This window comes from Quercus suber, unplaced genomic scaffold, assembly GCF_002906115.3.
Source record: "Quercus suber isolate HL8 unplaced genomic scaffold, Cork oak 2.0 scaffold_543, whole genome shotgun sequence".
NCBI classification, from domain to species: domain Eukaryota; kingdom Viridiplantae; phylum Streptophyta; class Magnoliopsida; order Fagales; family Fagaceae; genus Quercus; species Quercus suber.
Window position 1 is genome coordinate 258,355 of NW_027069991.1, and position 23,058 is coordinate 281,412.

General features: G+C 35.8%; 1 protein-coding gene and 1 long non-coding RNA gene across 4 annotated transcripts; both read left to right on the plus strand.

Annotated features, from left to right (window-relative positions):
* LOC112012475 (uncharacterized) lies at window positions 1-5,663 on the plus strand. 2 transcript variants are annotated; one of them, XR_010625200.1, is made up of 3 exons: window positions 70-511; window positions 2,201-3,242; window positions 5,365-5,663. It is a non-coding gene; the product is annotated as an uncharacterized LOC112012475 (long non-coding RNA). The 2 variants fall into 2 exon arrangements; XR_010625199.1 differs by having other exon boundaries at window positions 1-511; window positions 2,201-5,663.
* A 13,794-nt stretch (window positions 5,664-19,457) lies between these two features.
* Window positions 19,458-22,965, plus strand: LOC112012472 (F-box protein At5g07610-like). Of its 2 annotated transcripts, none has more exons than XM_065764180.1 (2): window positions 19,458-20,975; window positions 21,515-22,965. In XM_065764180.1, exon 1 carries the CDS (start codon window positions 19,494-19,496, stop codon window positions 20,955-20,957), a length of 1,464 nt encoding a protein of 487 aa, XP_065620252.1. In that variant the 5' UTR covers window positions 19,458-19,493; the 3' UTR covers window positions 20,958-20,975; window positions 21,515-22,965. The 2 variants fall into 2 exon arrangements, with proteins under 2 accessions (XP_065620252.1, XP_065620251.1); XM_065764179.1 differs by having other exon boundaries at window positions 19,458-20,970.
* The last annotated feature ends 93 nt before the right edge of the window (window positions 22,966-23,058 follow it).

Consider the following 23,058-nt stretch of genomic DNA (forward strand, 5'->3'; position numbering starts at 1 on the left):
ATATATAAAAACACAAGATTAAAAAATAAATAAATAAATAAACACAATACTGTACAAGCCCAGGGCCCTAGCCCAGCCAAGAGGATGCCTGCCAAGATGGCACCCACCAAAAAAAAAATAAAACAAATCCTATTGCACCAATAACTCACACACACACAAAAAACCGGGCTTAACAAAACAAAAAAAAACGCAGGCTTAACAACCAAAAAAAAAAAAGGCCCAGACGTGGTGAAACGTCCAGCCCACTGCCCAGAGAAAACTTATCTTTAACAAATCTAAAGAAGACTAGAAGAGTCTAGAGAAAGGCAGTACCTCAAAACTCAAAACCAGCCATTCGTCGCTTCTGCGGAATCAAAACCCAAACGCAGCAGCGGAAAAAAAAGAAAAAAGATGAGATCGGTGGAAGCTTGGTCTAGGGCCGGCCCTGACAGTGGGAGTGGAGAGAAAGAATGAGAGAGGCGGAAAGCATGAGTTGAGAGAAAAAAGCAGAGCAAGAATGAGAAAAAGAAAGGTAAAAATTTTAGAGATTGGAGGTTTTTTTTTTTTTTTTGACAACTTCTAATCGTGTTTTTGGTTTTTTATTATTTTGTTTTTAGAATCCGTGGGTTTGCTACCATGTTGGGTTTGCTACCTTGTTTTTTTCCGTTTGATTGGGTTTGTAATCTGTTGTTTAGTGTTGATGTTGGGCTTTTTTTTTTTTTCCTGTGGGCTTGCTCTGTTATAATTTTTTTTTTTTTTTCAGATATTAGTTCGAAAATTTTTTCCTTTTTTTTTGGCTTGAAAGTAGAACAAATAAATTTTTTTTTTTTTAATTTTTGGGTGTTCCTAATTTTGGTTGAGGGTGTTCCTAATTTTTTTTTAAGGGTAAACAAATAAAAAAAATAATTATTATATATATATATATAAAAAAAAAAAAATTCAGGACCTCAACGAGGCGCCGCCACTGTACATACATATCAGTATCTCTGTATCATTACAATACTTGGACAACATAATCCTTATTTGCTTATGTGTCGCTGTGGTAGTGTTAAAAAGATCTAGATTATAGCTCTCTTGGCTACAATTTAAAAGACGAAATGACCAAAAAAAGAGAAGAGAATTTTGAAAAGATGTAGCCAAGTGATTTTTTAGTGAGCGTGTACCATTTCAAGGTCTTGTTCTTACTTTCCTGTCTCATGATACATAGTCTTTTTTTTTTTTCAGTGGTACATTTAACCTTTAAATTGACAATAATAAGCTAATTTATATGACAGAGTCTGTCCCTAGATATGTGATGTGATCCTTCTATATTTTTCCAAGGTCTTGTTCTTGCTTCCCTGGCTAAAGCTGCAAGGTCTTTTTGTTTGTTTATGTAGTACATTTACCCTGACAATAATTAGCTAATTTATAGCTCTGTCCCAAGATATGTGATTCTGCTATTTTATTTTATCATAGCCTCTGAGAGATTTATCTAGATAAAGAATGCTATTATCTCATGCTTAGATGGGTTCAGTCACATTTTTTTGTTCATTGGATGTGGATCAACTAGTTTAGGTTCCTAAATGTTGTGTTTCTGTTAGTACTTTTGTGTTCTTTATCCTAAAGAAACATGCTATGATTTCACTAAACTTTTTTGGTTGAAGAAGGAAGAATTTAAAGGCAAATACAGTTGTTAGGTTGTGAGCTACATGAAACGTATTTCCTGAACTTTCATTTGGTTGGGCAAGAAGAATTTAGGGGTGTGTACATTTGTTAGCTTGTCAAATACCTTGGCATTGGGACAGCCATCAGAGGGAGTTTAAGTTAACTAATTAGTATTTTTAATGATGCATGCAAATAGTCATCCTTTCTCTTGCACACACTTTAAAATTGGTTCTATCTACATGTTCTTTCTTTCACCATCTTGAGTCTTGAACTTGATTCATTACTTCAGATTCTTAAACTCTGCATCTCTAATCTCTATCTACTATAGTTCGAAATTTGACGTTAATCTATCATTACTCTATTCATATTAATCTATCTATAGCGTTTAACATTATAAAATTATTGTTACCCATGAGCCTTTTTCTTTCTATTTTATGAATTGTTAAAGGTATATGTGTGACGCAAATTTACTAATTAATCTAGTTTACTCTATTCATATTTTATTCAAATGCTATAGTTTGAAATGTGAAATTTTTTGCATTTTTGTTTGCTGAACTTCTGTTTGTTTTTTTTCTAGGCAGTATGGCTTGCTACGTGTGCTCTTATAAAAGGCTCAATTGCATTGATGGAACTCATGAGAAAATTAGCAGGTTTCAGCCTCATCGAGATTTGAAGGAAAAGTTGGAAGTATCCTCCTCATCTTCCTTCTTGTGGATGGCAGTGATTCTTTGCTCAGCCAAAATGCTGGCACGTCTCCTACTTCTTCCTGCTGGCGCTGGAAGTAGGAGAAGTGCACTGGCAACCACAGCTTCATTACTGGTCTCGACCTCCTCAGTGACAACTTCAGGCTCGACCTCCTCCTCAGCAACAGCTTCAGGCTCGGCCACCTCAGAATCAGCTTCCTTTCTTATGATATTATTGGGGAGATGTTGGTTAATGCTGAGACGAGAATTCTGAATTTGGACTTGTGCAATCCATGCAAGTATTTGGAGGCCTATAATTGCAAAGGGGAACGGTGTGAGTTTCGTAAGTATTTTGATACTGAAGCTGGTTTGGCAAAGCTTGAGTTGATTGTTAATTTGAAGACTAGGGGATTTTTTGTTAGTAATTTTATTCAAGTCGGGGGAAAAAAGTCCTCCAAAAACTTCCCTAGTCTAAAATTACTAGCAAAAAATTCCCTAATCTTCAAATTAACAATCAACTCAAGCTCTGCCAAACCAGCTTCAGTATCAAAATACTTACGAAACTCACACTATTCCCCTTTGCAATCATAGGCCTCCAAAAACTTGCATGGATTGCACAAGTCCAAGTTCAAAATTCTTGCCTCAGCATTAACCAACATCTCCCCAATAATATCGTAAGAAAGGAAGCTGATTCTGAGGTGTCCATGCCTGAAGTTGTCGCTGAGGAGGAGGTCAAGCTTGAAGCTGTTACTGAGGAGGTCGAGGCCAGTAATGAAGCTGTGGCTGCCAGTGCACTTCTCCTACTTCCAGCACTAGCAGGAAGAAGTAGGAGACGCGCCAGCATTTTGGTTGAGCAGAGAATCGCTGCCATCTACAAGAAGGAAGATAAGGAGGACAATGAAGACGAAGATTGAGAAAAATTGAAGTATATATCTGGTGAGGATAATGAACTATTTTACTGGGGTCTGTTATGGCTTAAATTACTAGCATATTTTCATGAGCCTTAACATTTCTAAGTACAGCTTAAGCCAATAAACTGAGCTCATCCAAAGATTCCAAACACACTACTAGTTTTGTAACCTTGTCATTAGTCATGTTATTTCTGCTTCATATAATTATTCTATTGCTCATTCTTGGGAAGCTGCTACTACTCTTCTTACGTATACAAATTATCTGATATTGCATTCTTGCTTTTCAACTATATCTGCTGTTGAAATTGGGTTCCGTAACTTTTTTATTTACCTTAAATATCCTTACAACTACAATAAACTATAACATCTATGAAATTTAAGTTTTATTTTTCTTACAAATCTTTCTATTCTTAAGTGCACTAAGCAATTTCATGGTCTTTAGATGTTTAACCTGTTCAAATATTTGGCTTAGATATTTGGAAAAATGCTGTTTTTTTATTTATTTTTTCTTTTGGATAAGAAAAAGAGATGTCTCTTGGGGCTACAAGAGTTTTGCAATTAAAATAGGAGAAAGACATATGTTAATGATGACAATCTACTTGTCTGAACAATCTCATTTTGGGTAGCTGTTGATAAATACTCTCTGACACTGACCATTGATGACATGTATAAACCCACTTTTGAACGAGAATATTTCTCATTGACATTGTAGTTTTGATAGCAATTCCATTGGTTTACTTCATTATCCTCATCCTGCTTGGTTTGGACATTTTCATCGCCCATGTAATCTGTTGCTGCAGTGAATTTTCTTTTTCACATTTGCTTTTGTCAGCTTGCTGTGGATTACACGTATAAATCTTTACTATATATGAATTGGTTATTTCTGTCGTGCATTTCTTCCTATGTTTTTTTTGGACTGATTTTTAATTAATCCTTGATAGTGCATGTTAATTTCCACTCTTTTGTATCATCTCAATTTTGATTATACTGCTCATAATGGCTTTTTAGTATGTTATTACCATCAAATGGCAATTGAAGTCATGTCATTGTCTAATCATATAATTTCTGTAAAAGTTAGAATTTATTTACCAAATAGTATTAAATGTTGTTCTTCTCAATCACTCTGTCTTCTTTTTATTTCCTTAGTTTTCCTTCTGCTATAAGTTCCCTCATGTTTATGCTCTAATAAATTCGTTTGGTTTGATATAGTTTATCACAACCATTGTCATTATTGTTTTATCAGTATTGTGAACTTATTTCTTTTCCTTTTTTCCTTAGTTTTCTTTAAGTACAATTAAACAGCCTATGTCTTATTGCATGGCCCTTGACAACTTATGGGCTAATTTTCTTTACTAATTGAATATACTGAAATTTTGGTTCTGTCTTTGGGGGTTTCTCACACATGCATCCTGGTATGATGGAGCCTGGATGTATTTTGCATTAACAGGATCTTCTTTAGAAGTGTCTGTTGGGGTTTATTGCAGTTAGATGAACTGCAAATCTATTAAAGTGCTCTAAATTTACTAATAATATCATACATTTTGCTGAAGTATTGGTTTTTACCAAAATAATTTTTATTTGAAGGTCTATTGATAGTGCTTTTATGGTAGCGTTTCAGTGTAAGCTTACATGTCTAATGTTGTTGATTAGTCTTTTGGTGATAGTTCCTAAGGAATGCCAAGATATACAACCTCGTAGTTGGCTTGATAGTCTTGATGATGGTACAACTGTGGTTGGGATCAATGCGGCCTTTGATATTGAAAAAGCCCATCTAAAAACGAACGCCTTCTGAGTTTGTTGTTCTTTCTTTAGCATGACTCCCGACACTTGTGTGCTTTTCTTTGTAAAAGTTGTAGTTTATGTTACTTTTTTTGGATGTTAATATAAACAATTGATGCTCAAAGACATAAATGGATTGGCCGAGCAGAATGTCCATATGAGGAGGCAGAGGAGCCTTGTGCAGTCTTTTTTTACCAGTTTTAAAGTAGAGAGATTGAGTTAAACATTGCTCAGAAAATTTATTTATTGTCTATGTATCGCTTGCTTGTTTGGAATTTTTTTTGGCACCTGAACTCCTCCTTGCTGTGCCCTTGTGCTAATTTACGGAAGTGTTATAAATGGAACTCAAAGAGCATACATGATTGCAGGAACCTATTGAGTGCTATCCCCAGCAAGCGAATTGAGCAAGTGTATCATGAAGCCAATCAATGTACTGATGCACTGCAAAGTTTGTAGCTGTTTCTCAATGTCTTTTTGTCTCTTTTAATGAATCACCGCTTGTGGTGGAGAACATGCTTGCTTTTGACAAAGTTGAGCTAAGCTGCAACAGACTTACTAACTCTTAATGTAATGCATATCCTCTTTTCACCAAATAAAGTATAAAACATGTGTGTAATTTACCTATTAAAAAATTAATTTCTTATGTAACTAATACTAATTCCATTCACTTGTATAGTTGTCAACAATATTAACTTGTTTATATGCACACAGTATATGACATTGAAATCCAATAGCATTTGGGCCAATGGCGTTTCCTCTCCCTATAGACAAGGTGTCATGTTTTCAATTCTATACTGTGTAAGTTGTATAGAAAAGAAATGCTACACTAATCACATCTTTATATGTTTTTGTGGAACATGTATATATAGTCTTTGACATAAAACAGTGCACAGTATCGAATATGAGGGAACGCCGTGTCTGACTATTTCAGAAATGCAGACAAAAGGGACTTGAATAAAAATTCCAAAATTGTCTTTGCCTTTTTACTTACTCCCCACTATTCATACATGTTTGAATAGAATGTACTATAAAAGTTGAATGAAAACTATGTGTGATCAGTTTGGAAACAGAAAGAGCGTTTGAATGAAGACCCAAACCATGCATGTCATAAAGTTAAAATGTTGTCTTGTCAATTTGCAGCTAGCCATGAAACATGTGTTGCTATCCATAGCATGTATGATTGCAGCTAATGGCATATTATGTAACGACCTCAAGGTACTTGCCTCAAGGACCTCAATGTTGCTTGTCCATGTGCTGCTAGCAATGGCGGCATGCATCACTTCATGCATCACTTCCTCATAAAGTTTTATTTTGATACTTATACCCTTTGTTCTAAGATGAGTACTCTTTTTTGGCCAAGTTTAAGCAAGGGGATCCAACCCTTAAAATCAAACCCCATAAACGGGGTGGATTCCCACGGGACCATAAGGAGACTGGCTGAATAAGAGTGTACTTGTGTCGACATGAATGCTAGTTTTACTCCTCCTTTTTGTAAGTCAGACTACAAGGTGTTATTTTAGCTTTTTACTAGGTTGAACACTTGAACTTAGTCCACTAGTTTGCCAAGAGTCTTCTAGCTCATTGGCATTCCATGCTCTCCTTATGAGAATAATTAGTTTCAAATCTCTCATCTCCCATTGTTGTAACTTGTAATTATCAATTAGTAAAAAAAACAATAAAATGAAATAAAAAACCCCTTAGGATCCAATACATTGTTGTGGACATCAAAATTTTATGATGTATTCACATTGTCCAATTGATCATGATCAAATATTTGTGGTTTAATTAATTCCCCATTAATGATGTATTAAGAGTGAACAATCAGCAAATGAAATCAAGCCACATGTCAAGTCTTTGAGTTACTACAACTCACAAAGAAATGATAAGTGTCCAAGCCACGTGGTTGCGTTAAATAAAGAGAGCCACAATTGAATTAAATTCAAATTTGATATTCAAAATTCACAATTAACTCTCAATGAATGCTAAGAGAAAATTCCAAATTAAAGACCATATAGAGGCTTCTCATATGAACAATTGTACACCTTCGGTGCGATGGTCACTCTACAAGTATAAGTGCTTGTTGCGGGGGGGGGGGGTGGGGGGGGGGGGAGCCGAGGTTCAAGTTTTTAGGAGAGAGCTTCGCACATATTTACACTTAGATTAAGCTAGAGTGGAATTTCTATCTTGTATTAAAAAAAAAAAATAAATAAATAAAGAATTCTCATATGAGAAAAAGAAACTCTACCAACACTCTGCCAAATAGAAAGTCATTTTTAAGTCCAAAAGAGCACTCTTGATAGTGGCAACCGGTGAAGGTTGTTCTGCCACTATCGGTTTGAGAGGGACAAAGTGGAAGAGTGATAGTTGTCGTCAAAGGAAGTGAGTTGGCAGTGGTTAGCCATGACAGGTAGCGTTGATGGCATTAGAGCTCTTGATAGTGGCAATCGATGAAGGTTGGTAATGGTGGCAGCGGTAGTGGGAATACGATGGTTTTATTTATTTATTTAGGTAATTGAAATTATGAAAGGCATAAATTTAGAATTTAATTAAATAGGTGAACACGTGACATGTTTTTATTTGTGGTGTATAAAGTGGAGCAAAAATAATGGTACAAAAGATTTGGAATTATTCGCGGTGCGGTTTGGCGTGGTTTTTAGCCCTTTTTAGCACTGTACTCTGCGGTGTGATGCGGCGCAGTTTGGTCGGTTTTATTTTTTTCAAAATTTTGGGCTGAATTGGCCTAGCACAAAACTAATTTTTTCTTTGTTTTGGGCCAAATTATAAATTATTGGGCTAATTTTTATTTATTTTGGGCAGGCTTTTCCTAATCAACACCTATTAGGTTGGTTTAGGCCAACCCAAGGCTTTGTTTTTGTTTTGTTTTTATTTTTCCTTGTAAAAAAAATGGTGCTTAACAATGACATGGCAATATGACACCGAGTCACAAACTCACTAGCTTTTAAAACAAAACAAAAACTTGTAAGACCAAACAAGCTTTACAAACACCAATTACTATTTTACTATTAATAATTATGACAATATGACAGAATTAAATAAACAAATTTTTATAACAAAAAAAGTAAGACAAATATATACAAGACAACAAAAGTAACATTAATGTTGGCTGTTTCATATTTTAGATTATATATATATGTATGTGTGCGTGTGTGTGTGTGTGATGATGTTTGAAATTGGTAGGCTGTTGTTGAGGACCGTTTTTTCGGCCCACGTGGCATTACTTCATTAGTAACCCATGCCACATCAACATATTATTGATTTTTTTGGGTAAATCTATTTAAAGTCCAAAGTAAGCTCATATCTCATTCAACTACATGGATTGAGCTCACATGGCCCGCGAGATCCTTACTTCAAGAAGCGGATTCATGTCCACATTTCCTCTTCATCAATTGGGATCATAACCCCACGACATCATCAACATCAACATATGGATCAGGCTTAAGCAATGAATCAAAACTCATGACCCATATTACCTCTCTTACACTCATGGCAAGCGGCTTCTTCAACAAGAGCTCATATTTACACAAAATGACAACAAAACCTGAGGTACGTCATGTCATCTTCGGCTTATGATCCAAGCTCATAAGTCTCTTTAGGGAAACTTTGGGAGTCGTGGTTTGGAGGGCCAAGAGGTATGTTCAGTAAAGCTCTAGCGGTTTAAAGTTTATAAAAGAGATATGTTGCTTGGCGTTTCTTTTCCAACTCCCTGAACTCTGACGAGTCCGTGTGTAGAGGGTAACATATGGTAAGCATCTCTTATCACATAGCACTTTAGATGATAAAATTCCCCATTGCTCTTTTCCTAAATCTTAACATTCATCATGTGACAAATACTCAATATCCCCAGCCATCTAACTGCTGGGAAAATAACTGTTCATTCAATCCTCAACTGTTGCTATACAAATTTAGAAACTTCATTATATTATTCTACATAAATCTTATTACTTCTTTAAGCTAAAATCCAACTCAAACACGTGGCCCAATCTAATTGGCTATCTTTTATCTCTCTCTATACAAAATATTCATGATATTTTTGATACCCAGCTGCTGTCTGCCACAACCAGACCATGCCAGCTGTTAGAGCAGAGCATTAAATATTCTTCTTGCTCACTAAGATTATGTTATAACACAATGAGACCTTGACCAAATCTCTAAAGCTTTATTAACTTTCAACCAATCATTCTATTACTTACTAGAAATGTGTTGTAATGGAACCTTGCCCCAAAAACACAAACACCCGAAAAAGAAACATTTCCAACCGAACCCCAGCAGTGTATTCAGCACTTGACACCTGGCTGAGAGTGATATCATCAGTCATTTAATGCTGAAATCCCAGCAACCAGTTGTTATACCCAAAATAGCAAGATACCCTTCAAAGAGATCCTACAATTTTTCAGCCAAATCCTTGAAATGACCTCTCCAGCAGTTTGAAATCACCCATCTGACCTCATTGGCTTCTGCCTAAAGCAAACAACTGTCTCATGGTAGTTGTCACAGCTTTTCTTGACAGCTAGGACAACTTTTTCATGATAGCTGTCACAGCTTTTCCTGACAGTTGGGACAACCTTTTTCAGAATAGCTGTGATAGCTGACCCAACAGCCTGAGCATTACTGATTTTTCCACATTTGGCTAAAACCAAAACCAACTTGCTAAAATACCTTCTTTTTCTGTTGCTTTTTCCCCAGTAGCTCTTACCCGAAATAGCAAAATACCTTAAAGCTAAGCATACCATTTTCGACCAAATTTTAAGATGGATTCTCTGAAGATTCATTGCTTTTTGGGATAGATTTTGGCTGATATTCTTTGCTAAAATACCCCCTTAAACTTAGCTAAAGGGGACCCCTCATCAGGGACGGAACTAGGATTTATACCTGAGGGGGGCCAAAGCTTAAAACAAAAAAAAAAAATTATGAAAATAAAAACTAATATCTATTTTATATTCAACAAAATACTACATACAAAATAAGTATTTCTTAAACATTTCATATTATAAAGCATATCAACAAAGTATAACATACAAAATAATTGTTTCTTATTTTGTGCGCGATTTTTGTTTAGTCCATATTTATTTTTTTATTTTGTTTTTGTAGTTAAAGGGGCATGGATTTTATTTATTTTCTTGCAGATTAATATCTAAATATTTTAGAAGAGAGACAAATATATATATATATATATATATATTAAAGGGCAAGTCTTATTTTTTTTTTTTGTCTTGGGGGGGGGGGGGCAATGGCCCCCCTCTGCCCCAACGTGGGTCCGTCCCTGCCCCTCATTAACATCTCAAAGGGGAGGGGGGGCACCAAGGGAGAGGAAGAACTCTCTCATAAACTTCTCTCTCCCTCTAATCATCTTCTGAAGCTCTTAATGAAGTGTTGAACTTCTGAGTTTTTAGATTCCAAATTAGGAACTAAACTCGTCCGCCTTTAGCTCATAAATGCCCTTCATAAGCCTTCATACAATCCCAACAAAAAATCCCAGCAGTTTGGCTAAACACACTACAATACTATTACTTTCTTATACTCATCATCTTACTCTCCATATTCTGAAAATACATATATCTTGCTGCCCATATCTCTAAACATCTCTTTCTTCACTTCTCTTATACAATCTCATACACACTTACTACACCATTACGTATAACACACCATAACTCTTCTAAGCTCCACTCTCATACTCTCTTACTCTGAAATTTTACTGTTTTGCTGCCCATAAACACATCTCTATACTCTTTTCTTACAAGATCTTTCCTCTTGGAAAGCAATCTCTACTACTCCTCTAGTAGAAGATTCCAGCAGTAAATCTCAGCAACATTGTTAAACACACTACAACACTATTACCCCTCTTATACTCATTCTCTCACTCTCCATATTCAAAAAATACACCTATCTCACTGCTCCTATCTCCAAATACCTAAACACATCTCCATGCTCTTCCCTTACAAAATCTTTCCTCTTGGAAAGCAATCTCTATAACTCCTCTAGTGGTTATAATCTCACATTTTTACTATCTTTAACCTCCATATCTCTCATACTTCTATATATCATATACTACATTCCACAAAACATCTACATCTTTTACCATCTCCATACTTCTCAAGAGATATCAAATACTCATACTAAAAGCCCTTCTCATGGAAGGCAACACTATTCATAACTTCACAAAAACTAAAAGAGCATTGTCAAGGGGAAAACTCATTTAAGTGTATGATAAGAGGGGCAAGCTTAACCAACCCCTACACACAGCTGGACATACTCTCTCTCCTTCCAGTTGCACCCATTTTTCCCCTTAATCTTGAAGTTATCATGGCAAACTGCCTCTCTATCGCTGGGGTCACTCTGCTGGGACATTATCAGCTCACAGAAGCTGTACAGCTGGGGCTACAAACCATACAAAGATAAGTGACTTTGCTTCATTATCTTTAAATTTACATCATTGAGTATATGATAGCTTTACATTTTAATATATATTACTTTATTCCAACTACTATTACAACTATTAACCAAAGCTTAAACTCATTTAAATGCATGATAAGAAGGGCAAGCTTAACTAGCCTCTACTGTTGGCGTTCTGCTAGAATCCTATCAGTTCAGTGATGCTATACAACTAGAGTTATAAACCATACAAAGATAAGTGACTTTGCTTCCATATCTTTAAATCTACATCATTGACTCCATTCTTACTTCACCTTTAAATACAAATTACTTTATTTCAACTACTATTACAACTACTAATCAAAACTATCATATCAAACACATATTACATATTTACTCAACCATTATCGTGATTCTTAGATTTTGGCCTTAATGATTTTGTAGGCTTAAAAATACGTTGGTAGCCGTTGGACCACGTGGCCCAATATTGAGTTCCGGACGCAACTCCCCAAAAAGAACCCGGGCCTAGTAAGGTCATCCCTCTAACGGACCACACATGGTTGGGCAACCGAAAAAGGTCCCCAAATAGCTGTATGTCACGCCCCAAACCCAGAAGGGTCCAAAACATGAGAAAAACATCTCAAAGGTACCTGCAGATTTTTCTTTTTTGACAATTTAATCCAAATAATTCATATTAGGTACTCACATCAAGAATTATCATAATAATTCCATTAAAGATACTCCCAAAGTAAGTCAGAGTTCTATGCAATAATTACAAGGACCATTGACTACAAAAGAATAGAGGTTTGAATAAATACAATTACATATCATCAGTTTATCCCATCAGTGGGAATAAAAGTCATCACCACTATTAGATATAAAAGAATGAGTCAAGCCCACTTTATAGGATGTACATGATCTAAATATCACCATCGATCACAAAAGTCTAGCCTCTATCATTAGTTAGTCTAACTATTGCTAGCCACAAAAACCCGTCTCAAAATGATCGTTACTCTAAAAAAGTTTGTAAATGAATGAGATGAGATAGAGCCTAATAAGTAGCATAATTAATGGGGGTGGGGGAAATGTAAGTTTCATGATGATGAACAATTTACAAAGCATGTTTTAGTTTGGGAAATTTCTAACTGAATACTGCAAGATCATTTTTAATAATAATATGATAAGAATGATTAAATACTGAAATACAGCTTCTTAAAATAAATACCATGAAACTATATACCATAATCTGTGAGAATGAACGATATAATTTTCAAAGCCATAAAAACTAACATATGGTAAATTATCACAACGATACCACACTACCACATAAACCGGTTAGGGGATCCACCCATTCACAATTGGCATGATATTGTCTTCTTTGGTATGTAGTCTCTTGGCCCTATGGGCAGCAGCCTCACTTATACCCTCAAGGTTTTGTCTATTTCCCCATGGGTAGCAGGGAGAACGCATTAAATAGGACCTCTTTTGCATGTGGTTTTTCGGCCCTATGGGTAGCAGCCTCACCCACACACAATCAAGGAACCTTTTCTCCCCATGGGCAGCAAGAAAGAATGGGTCGTCCAAAGTGAAAATGCACTGACTTAGATTTGATTCTGTTGTCACAAAGACTACGTAAACCAAATCGGGTGATTATCTGGAAATCACACATGGCATAGAGTTAAAACAACATAAAGCTCACAGGTTACATTTACTTTCAAATACATATAGTTTATATCCAGGTTGTAACACCTTAGTAAAAAAAAAAAAAAAAAAATACAAAGTTAGATTTTTTAGTGCCCCATGTGCTCCCACCTACCCCATCATCCCTCATCACTCATTTTCAAAATATCCCTCACTCTCTTTGGCCGGCCATCACCCCTTTATTCTCTTTTTCTTTTTCATTTTCTCTCAAAAAAAACACACACACCCCTCCCTCAAACTCCCGCACTCTCCCACTAGTACACACTCTCCACCACCATTTTTCAAGCAAGGTTTACCGGAAAACTCCATAGGAAGAAGCTAAGACTCACTCATCTCTATTATTGAGGTAAAAATTTCTAATCTTTTTGGTGGGTTTATATGCTTTTGCTAGAGACTTTCTTTATCTGAGCTTTGATAATGATACCCATGTGATTCATAAGTTTTGGAAGTTATATTCATGTGTTTATATGTATGGGTTTTGTCTTGGATGATTTATTTGATGAGTGGGTTTATAGTTTTTACAATGATGACTATCTAAGTGGTGAAGATTTGGGGGTTTTAACTTTTTAATGTGAAATAGATGGTGAATATAATTTTTATTGATTATTTGGAGCTAGTTAAAGATTCAAATTGTTGTCTTGGAGATATTATGATTTTTGGTATCAGTGATCTCTTGATAATGTTATATAAATCCTGTGGAAACTACTTATAAAGTGTTGAGATTTTGATGTTGGAGATAATACCTTGAATGATTTGTGAATATAAATGGGAGCCTATGCCTCGTAAATTAAATTGTTGAGAAACTTTGAAAGTGGAATACATTATTTGTGAGGTCAAATACTAGGCTTGCCTAATCAATTGCTTATTTGGCAATTGCTAATTTGTAACTAGATACAATTTCAAACTTTATACTTATTATGATAGTTTTGCTTGATATTGTTTAGGTTCTAACTAATCTCCTTTGGAACTTGGAGAATTAGGCTTTTGCAGGTTGTAAGGTAAGTAGTTTTTTAATGGGATTTTTGAAAAATAACCATATTGCATATAAATGTTGTTTTTGGGTCAAACACATTTTGAAAAATTATTTGTGGAATTATGTTTTCTTAAAAAGTGTGATGTTGTGACCCTATTATATATGATTATATATGAAAAGTGCATCATGTTTAATATTATATATAGGGAAATGCATGAGTATTTGGCATGGAAAAAGATAAGCATCTTTGAATTCCTTTGATAATGGATTTCATGGATTTATGGCATTATTTGGAAATACTAAAGATGTGTTATTTTAACTTGTATTATTTAGGAAATTGATAGAAAATCTTGTTGACAAGAAATGATTTTGAACAATTTGGGAACTTTGTGAAATGCATGGATATTATAAAGTTTTATGAAACTACTTGGAAATGAATTGCGAGTTTCAATTATGTTGTTAAAAATTCAAATTTGATATTCAAAATTCACAATTAACTCTCAATGAATGCTGAGAGAAAATTCCAAATTAAAGACCACATAGATGCTTCTCATATGAGAAAGAGAACAAAAACTTACAGAGAAAACTCTACTAACACTACCAAAATACAGTCATTTTTAAGTCCAAAAGAGCACTCTTGATAGTGGCAACTGGTGAAGGTTGTTCTGCCACTATCAGTTTGAAAGGGACAAAGTGGAAGAGTGATGATTGTTGTCGGAGGAAGTGAGTTGGCAGTGGTTAGCCATGACAGGCAGCGTTGATGGCATCAGAGCTCTTGATAGTGGCAATCGATGAAGGTTGGTGGTGGTGGTAGCAGCATTGGGAATACGATGGTTTTATTTATTTTTTTAGGTCATTGAAATTATGAAAGGCATAAATTTAGAATTTAATTAGATAGTTGGATACGTGATATGTTTTTATTTGTGGAATATAAAGTAGAGCAAGAATAATGGTACAAAGATTGGACTTATTCACAGTGCGGTTTGGGGCCCTTTTTAGCACTGCACTTTGCGGTGTGATGTGGTTGGTTTTATATTTTTCAAAATTTTGGGCTGGATTAGCCTAGCACAAAACTAATTTTCTTTTGTTTTGGGCCAAATTTTAAATTATTGGGCTAATTTTTCTTTATTTTGGACAGGCTTTTCCTAACCAACACCTATTGGGTTGACTTGGGCCAACCCAAAGCTTTGTTTTTGTTTGTTTGTTTTTTTTTTTTCTTTGTAAAAAAAAAAAATGGTGCTTAATAATAACATGACAATATCACACCATGTCACAAACTATACAATTAATTACTCACTAGCTTTTAAAACAAAACAAAAACTTGTAAGACAAAACAAGTTTTACAAACACCAATTACTATTTCTTACTATTAATAATTATGACAATATGACAAAAATTTTAAAAAAAATTGTATAACAAAAAATGTAAGACAAATATATACAGGACAACAAAAGTAACACTAATGTTCGTTGTTTCTTATTTTAGATAATATTAATATATATTTAATAAAAAAAAAAATATATATATATATATATATATAGATGTTTGAAATCAATAGGCTGTATGTCATGCCCAAACTCAAAATGGTCCAAAGTATGAGAAAAACATCTCAAAGGTACTTGTAGATCTTACCTTTTTGACAATTCAATCCAAATAATTCATATCAAGTACCCACATCAAGAATTATCATAATAATTCTATTAAAGATACTCCCAAAGTAAGTTTGAACTTTATGCAATAATTACAAGGACCATTGGCCACAAAAGAATGGATGTTTGAATAAATATAATTACATATCATCAGCTTGTCCTATCAGTGGGAATAAAAGTCATCACCACTATTAGATACAAAAGAATGAGTCAAGTCTACTTTATAGGATGTACATCATCTAAATATCACCATCACAAAAGTCCAAACTTTATCAGTAGTTAGTCTAACTACTGGTAGCCACAAAAACCTGTCTCAAAATGATTGTTGCCTATTCTAAAAAAATTTGTAAAAGAATGGGATGAGACAGAGCCAAGTAAGTGGCATAATTAATGGGGGTAAGGAAAATGCAAGTTTCATGATGATGAATAGTTTACAAAACATGTTTTAGTTTGAGAAATTTCTAACTGAATATTGCAAGATCATTTTCAATAATAATATGACAAGAATGATTAAATAATGAAATACAGCTTCTCAAAATAAATACCACGAAACTATATACTATAATCTGTGAGTATTAACAATAAAATTTTCAAAGCCATAAAAACTAACTTAAGATAAATTATCACAAAAATACCAAACTACCACATAGATCGGTTAGGGGATCCACCCATTCACAATTGGCATGATATTGTCCTCTTTGGTATGTAGTCTCTTGGTCCCATGGGCAGTAGCCTCACCCATACCCTCAAGGTTTTGTCTCTCCCCCATGGCTAGCAGGGAGAACGCGTCAAATAGGATCTCTTTTGCATGTGGTCTTTTGGCCCCATGGACAGCAGCCTCACCCACACACAATCAAGGAACCTCTTCCCCCCATGGGCAACAGGGAAGAACGCATCATCCAAAGTGAAAAGGGACTATCCTAGATCTTATTCTGTTGTCAAAAGACTACGGAAACCAAATCGGGTGATCACCAGAAATCACACATGGCATAAAGTTAAAACAACATAAAGCTCACAGGTTATATTTACTTTCAAATACATAGTTTATATCTAGGTAGTTTCAAAATAACCTTAAATAACCAAAACTTCCACAAAGTTTGTAAGGTTTTCAATTTCATTCTTTGTCAACAAGATTTTCTATCAGTTTCCCAAATAATAAAAGTTAAGATAAACATCTTTATTATTTCCAAATAATACCAAAAGTCAATGAAATCCACTATCAAAAGAATTCAAATATGGTTTTCGTCAAATATTCATGCATTTCCCTGTATGCAATACCAAATATGATGCACTTTTCATAAATAGTCATATATAATAGGGTTACAACACAATACTTTTTAAGAAAATATAGTTCCACAAATAATTTTCCAAAATGTGTTTAACCCAAAAACAATGTTTATGCAACATAGTTATTTTTTTAAAAAAATCCCATTAAAAAGCTACTTACCTTGTAACCTGCAAAAGTCTAATTCTCCAAGCTCCAAAGGAGATTAGATAGAACCTACACAATATCATGCGAACTTATCACAATAAACATAAAGCTTGTAATTGTATCTAGTTACAAATTAGGAATTGCCAAATAGGTAATTAATTAGGCAAGCCTAGTATTTAACCTCATCAATAATGTATTCCACTTCCAAAGTTTATCAACAAATTAATTCACAAGGAATAGACTCCAATTATACTGAAATCATTCAAGGTATTATCTCTAACATCAAAACCTCAACACTTTATAAGTATTTTCCACAAAATTTATATGACATCATCAAGAGATCCATGACACCAAAGTCATAATATCCTCCAAGACAAACAAATTGAATCTTTAATTAGCTCCAAATAATCAATAAAAATTATAATCACCATTTATTTCACATTAAAAAGCTAAAAACCCCAAATCTTCACCACAACAAACCTTAGATAGCCACCATTATAAAAACCATAAAATCACTCATCAAATAAATCCACCAAGACAAAACCCATATCCCATACAAATAAACACATGAATATCACTTCCAAAGCTCATAAATCAAATGAATATCATTATCAAATCTTAGATAAAGAAAACCTCTAGCAAAAGCATATAAACCCACCAAAAAGATTAGAAATTTTTACCTCAAATAAAAGGATGCACTGCCGTCAGCACATCAGTAATGTCCTCGTGCTCCTCCGTGCCCACTGGGTGATGCCTCGACAAACGGTTGACAAGTGAAACCTGCACATGAAAAACCCACATTAGTAATGCGTAAATCATCAACAATGCCAATCGATAATAAAATAAATGTTGGTTTTGAAGTGGATCTGGTAGTAATAATTGCAAATTATAAGGAGAGCAAGTGCTAAGCAGAAAATGTAATAACATATATCATATGTTGTAAACAGTGGTTTCGTGCTAACAAGTATAGTAAGATGTAAAAAACATGGAGAACTTACCAGCATAGTCAACTTAGCACCGGGCCTATCGATGAACCTCCGAGTGACCCTGTCGAACCAGCCAAAGTACTCGTGCTGAGTGAGAGAGGAGTGTTTGTATTTGTGAGAAAATGAAAAAGAAAACAAGTGGGTCCTTGTTGACTGGCTAAGAGAGTGAGAGTGTGAGATGATAATGTGTGGTGGGGAAATAAAAGAGGTAGGTGGGTCCGTGTGTGTTTAAAAAAAAAGCTAACCATATACTTTTTTTTTTTTAATTTTTTTTAGTGTTGTGATGTTACACTGTATGCTCTGAACTCAATGGTGGATCAACAACCTAAAAAAGAAAGAAAGACCATCAAAATTGACCGTGGTGGAACTGGCCAAGGTCCCTTTGACAGTTAAATCGGTATTTCTCTCAAGGACTCAAGTATGAAAAGTGGATGAATAGTTATGCATACATTGGCTTGATTAGGCTTGGTCTCTTTTATAGAGTTTGGACTGGGTCTACTTGTTAGGTGCCACTATCATCGTTGGAGATGTGTGGACTTCGCGGGGAGAGTTGAGCAAATTTCGGGAAACTCACCCCATGTCTTAAAATAGTGGATTATGGTGTAACCGTTCTTGGATTGTAGAGAACACCTTAGAATTTACCAAGTGTTCATTGGTCGTCTACTGTCTCTTGTTGTTAGACGACCTTTCTCCTTGGTGTTACTATTTTTCCTTCTTCCTTCCAAATCATTATTTTGGACGAACCTTGTTCTGGTGGACGACTCATATGGACGATAAACACTTTTTTAATTACTCATTAATATATAGAGTGCAGAATGGTGCAATTACTCCATTTTGTAGGCAGTCTTAGTTGATTTAGGAGGGATCATACAGTTTATAGTTTAAGCGGTTTACTGAACACCCCTATTTGACCGTGATAGATTACCATAAATTGGTTCCATCTACCTAAATTACTCTGCTTTTGCTATGAAAGTGAGTGCTTATTTTACAGAACCTATAGCATGCATAACATGGATTCGTAAAAGAACTCTTCTCATGCCTTGATCATTCTTTGAAGATAAATTTTATTAGGGAAAATTCTATTAGCGTGTGAGCTTCTCATTGACTTGAAATTAGTCTTGATCATCAGTATGAAAGAACAAATTTATACAGAAAATTCATCAGGGGAGAGAGAACATTGATTATACATAAATTGCACCATATTGATCATAGTCAAAGGGAAACCGAAATTACCCAAAATTAAAATAAATGGGCCGGATAGCTAGTGATCAAACAACAACATTAACAATTACCCAAAATTAAATTAAAATAAATATATGGGATTGGATAGTGACACATAAACAAGGAAACCGAAACCGACCTATGCATGTCGGCGGAACTGATGTATAAAAAAAAACATATCGCTCTGAGTTCTTTTATCTTACTCCCAACAAATATTTGCGATTCTGCTTCTGTTGTTGCCGTGGTGATGATGGTTCCGCGTCTCAAACGAACAAAAGAAGAAGGTTCAGGTTCGGTGGTGTCTCTATTTCCATGTCGCAAAACATCAACATCGACAATACAACAGCTTTCTGATGATATGTTGTTCGAGATCTTTTGTCGACTGCCTTGCGAATCAGCCGCAAAATGCAAGTCCGTCTCAAAGCACTGGCTCTCTCTTATTTCTCATCTTCACTTTATCCCCGGCTATATTCGCCACCACCACCAAACCAATGGTAATGCAACACAACCCTTTACTCTTCTCTTAGAGCGTTTCGGTAATATCGTGATTGTTCCATCTGAGATGGATAAGAAAATCGGTGTCAAAGCAGTGGATCTTCTCAAATTTCTTCCCCCTGCGTCTGAACTACATATTGAGGCAGCTTTCAACGACTTACTGCTGGTATGCAGCAATGATTCACGGTGTTGGTTAAAGAAAACAAGCGTCTTCGACTACTACATCTGCAATCCATATACCAGACATTGGCTTGCACTTCCTCGGCTTCCGCCCATGACCTTTGCCTCGACTCCATTGGTCGGCTTTATATGCGATGCCAATTTTAGATATAAGGTGGTACGCATTCATTGTCCATCTAAATCTTCATCAGCCAATAATAATACTACTATGTTACGGGTGGAGATATTTTCTTCCGAGACTGGTGAATGGTGCACCTCATTTGTCACGTCACCACCGGAATTGAATCGCTTCTCACTGTCGACTATGCAGCATCCTGTTGTTGCTTGCAATGGGATGCTGCATTGGCTTGATATAGATGTATACAGTAAAACTCGAAGGAACAAAGGCATTGTTGTGCTAAATCCACAAGGATGCCACCTCTGCTATATCGATCTGCCCATCTTTCCTAGTGGTTGTTTCATCTCCTTGGGAGTGTTCCATGGGCGTATTCGGATATTCCAAAATTCTATATCCCGGTGCCCTCGCTATTGCAGACTTCCACCTCGTTATTGTCCTTATTGCTCCGGCGATGCTATGAATTTTTCTGTTTGGGAACTTGGGGATTACGCAAATGCAGGCACATGGTCACTGAAACACACAGTTTACCTCAGGGACATACTTTCAGAATATCCTATTTTCAAAATGAAAGGGGCGGAGCTCCCATGGCCTGTGAAATTCATAGCCTTCCACCCCAATGATGGCGATATTGTCTTCTTACAGTTACTCGAAAATTGCATTGTCTCGTGCAACATTAGGACGGGGGCAATCTGTTTCTTACCTGCTATGGTGTCTATGGATGTGAAATCTGTATTCCTACTTGTGCAACCATCATGGCCAACACCAATTCATCCACTCCCAACGAAGTTTGAAAGCCCTCCTCGTCTCAATTGCTAGTTTAGTTACTCAGGTTAGGTCAGTTTGGAACTACAAAAAGCTTTTTAATATTTCATCAAGGTTAACTTGCAGCATTCCAATGTCTGTAGATGCTTGAGATTGTATTCTTTAGTTCAGTTCGTTGACAGGATTATATGTTTATGGAATTTTTAATTGTGGGTTCTTTGTAATGAATTTGATAATGGATTTGGTTTATATTGGTATCTGTGTAGTTTGACTGAGCCAATAAAAATAAGCTTATCCAAACACACTAGAAGTTTTGTAACTTTATCATGAGTCATGTTACTGCTGCTTCATCTAATTATTCTATTGCTTATCTTGGGAAGCTGGTTTTACTCTTCTTACAAATTATCTGATATTGCATTCCTGCTTTGCAAATACATCTGTGGTTAAAATTGGGTTCTATAACATTTTCATTTTCCTCGCATATTTTTTTACAACTTTAATAAAGTATAGCTAGCAGTTGTGAAATTTAATTTTAATTATTGTTACATATCTTTCTATGCTTCATTGCACCAAGAAATTTTATTATCTTTTATTTTTAAATATTTGGAAAGGTGTCTGGCCAAATCCAGTGCCTGAATGTAGTTCCCACCGTAACAATGCTTGGGATCATGAAAGTTTGCCTTACCAGTGCTACAAGAGTTCATGCTCTTCTCAAGAAGAAGAAGGATGCTTTAACAGGCTAGTTCCGTCAGATTCTTAAAAAGATTGCCTCCAAGAAAGAATCAATGGGAGAGATCATGGAGACCTCCTCATTTGCCCAAACTGAAGCCAAGTATATTTCTAGGGAGAACAGTACATTGTCCTCGAGAATATCCAAGATGCATCTCTTAAAGTTTTATCAAAGCAGGAAAATGTTGCTGGTTTGAAGCTCCTGAAGTTTGAGTTTTTCACTGATGGTGAGACCAAGAATGACTGGTGCGGACACAAGATACAAGCCCCCAATTACACGCACGTATAGGAGAAAGAAGATGGCCCAACCTGTGGCCTTATGGCTAGGGCCTATTAGTCATTGGGCTTGAGTCTCAGCAAGCCCAAATATTTAATAATTAGGGTTTCTTTAGGGTTTCTTTATGTTAGCTATTTAAACACTTTTTGAGATTATTGTAAGACAGTTTTGATGATTATTAAAAAAAACGTGTGTTTTCTTTTACTGGTGCCGACTCCAGTTTGCTTGGTGCTGACTCCAAGCAACCCCTAGGTGCTGACTCCTAGAGTTTTATCTCTTATTCTATTATTTTTGTGGTTGTCCTACGTCAGTTTTGGTATCAGAGCAAACTTCCCATCCATTCAATACAACCGTAGACAACCACGAGAAAGCCAAACCGTCAAAAGAGCAAACCAGCCAAGGATGACATTACCTTTCAAGTATTTGCCTCATGAAATCTTGAACAAGCCCAAACCAGCCCCTGCAATCCGCGTATATCCCGCAGCACCACACGAGTTTTTCATCCCCAAGCCAACAGAGAAGCCAGTGACACCTCCCAAGCCGGTGACCACCATCCGTGCCCGCCTCTGATCACAGAACCCACACCCACAAACCCACAAAAAAAAAAAAAAAAAAAAAAGAAAAAAAGAAAGAGACCAACGCAAGCCAAACAGCCACCAGCCGAGACCCACAACCCAGCTCTCAGCCACCGCAGCCCATCCACCACCAGCCACAGACCCATCGTCCACCGCCGCCGCTGAGTACATCGGCCCATCAGCCACCTGCTGCCGACACCATCACCGCCGCAAGACCCAGCCGCCGAACCCATTGTTGACCCACCGTTGCTGAGACCGACGAGCTGCTGCTACTGCCGAGATCCGAGACAAGCAGCAACCCGCCGCTGTCTGCGCCTCCTTCGCGCCGCCACCAAGCGTCAATCCCCTTCACCGGCAGAAGGCTTCTCATCACAGAGAAATTTTTTTTTTTTTCTTTTTCAGTTTGAGTCCGTGTTTGCCTCTTTAGTTTCAACTTTCCATGGTCCTTTTTTTTTAGTCTGTAGCTTTATTTCAAGCTTTAGTCCGTGTACTGTTTTATTTTTATTTTATTATTATTTCTTATTTCAAAAAAAAAAAAAAAAAAAAAAAAAAAAAAAAAAAAAAAAAAAAAAGA

Excerpts from the sequence above, each read along its gene's own strand:
- LOC112012472 (XM_065764180.1), top strand. The coding sequence starts at position 19,494 with ATGTCGGCGGAACTGATGTATAAAAAAAAACATATCGCTCTGAGTTCT.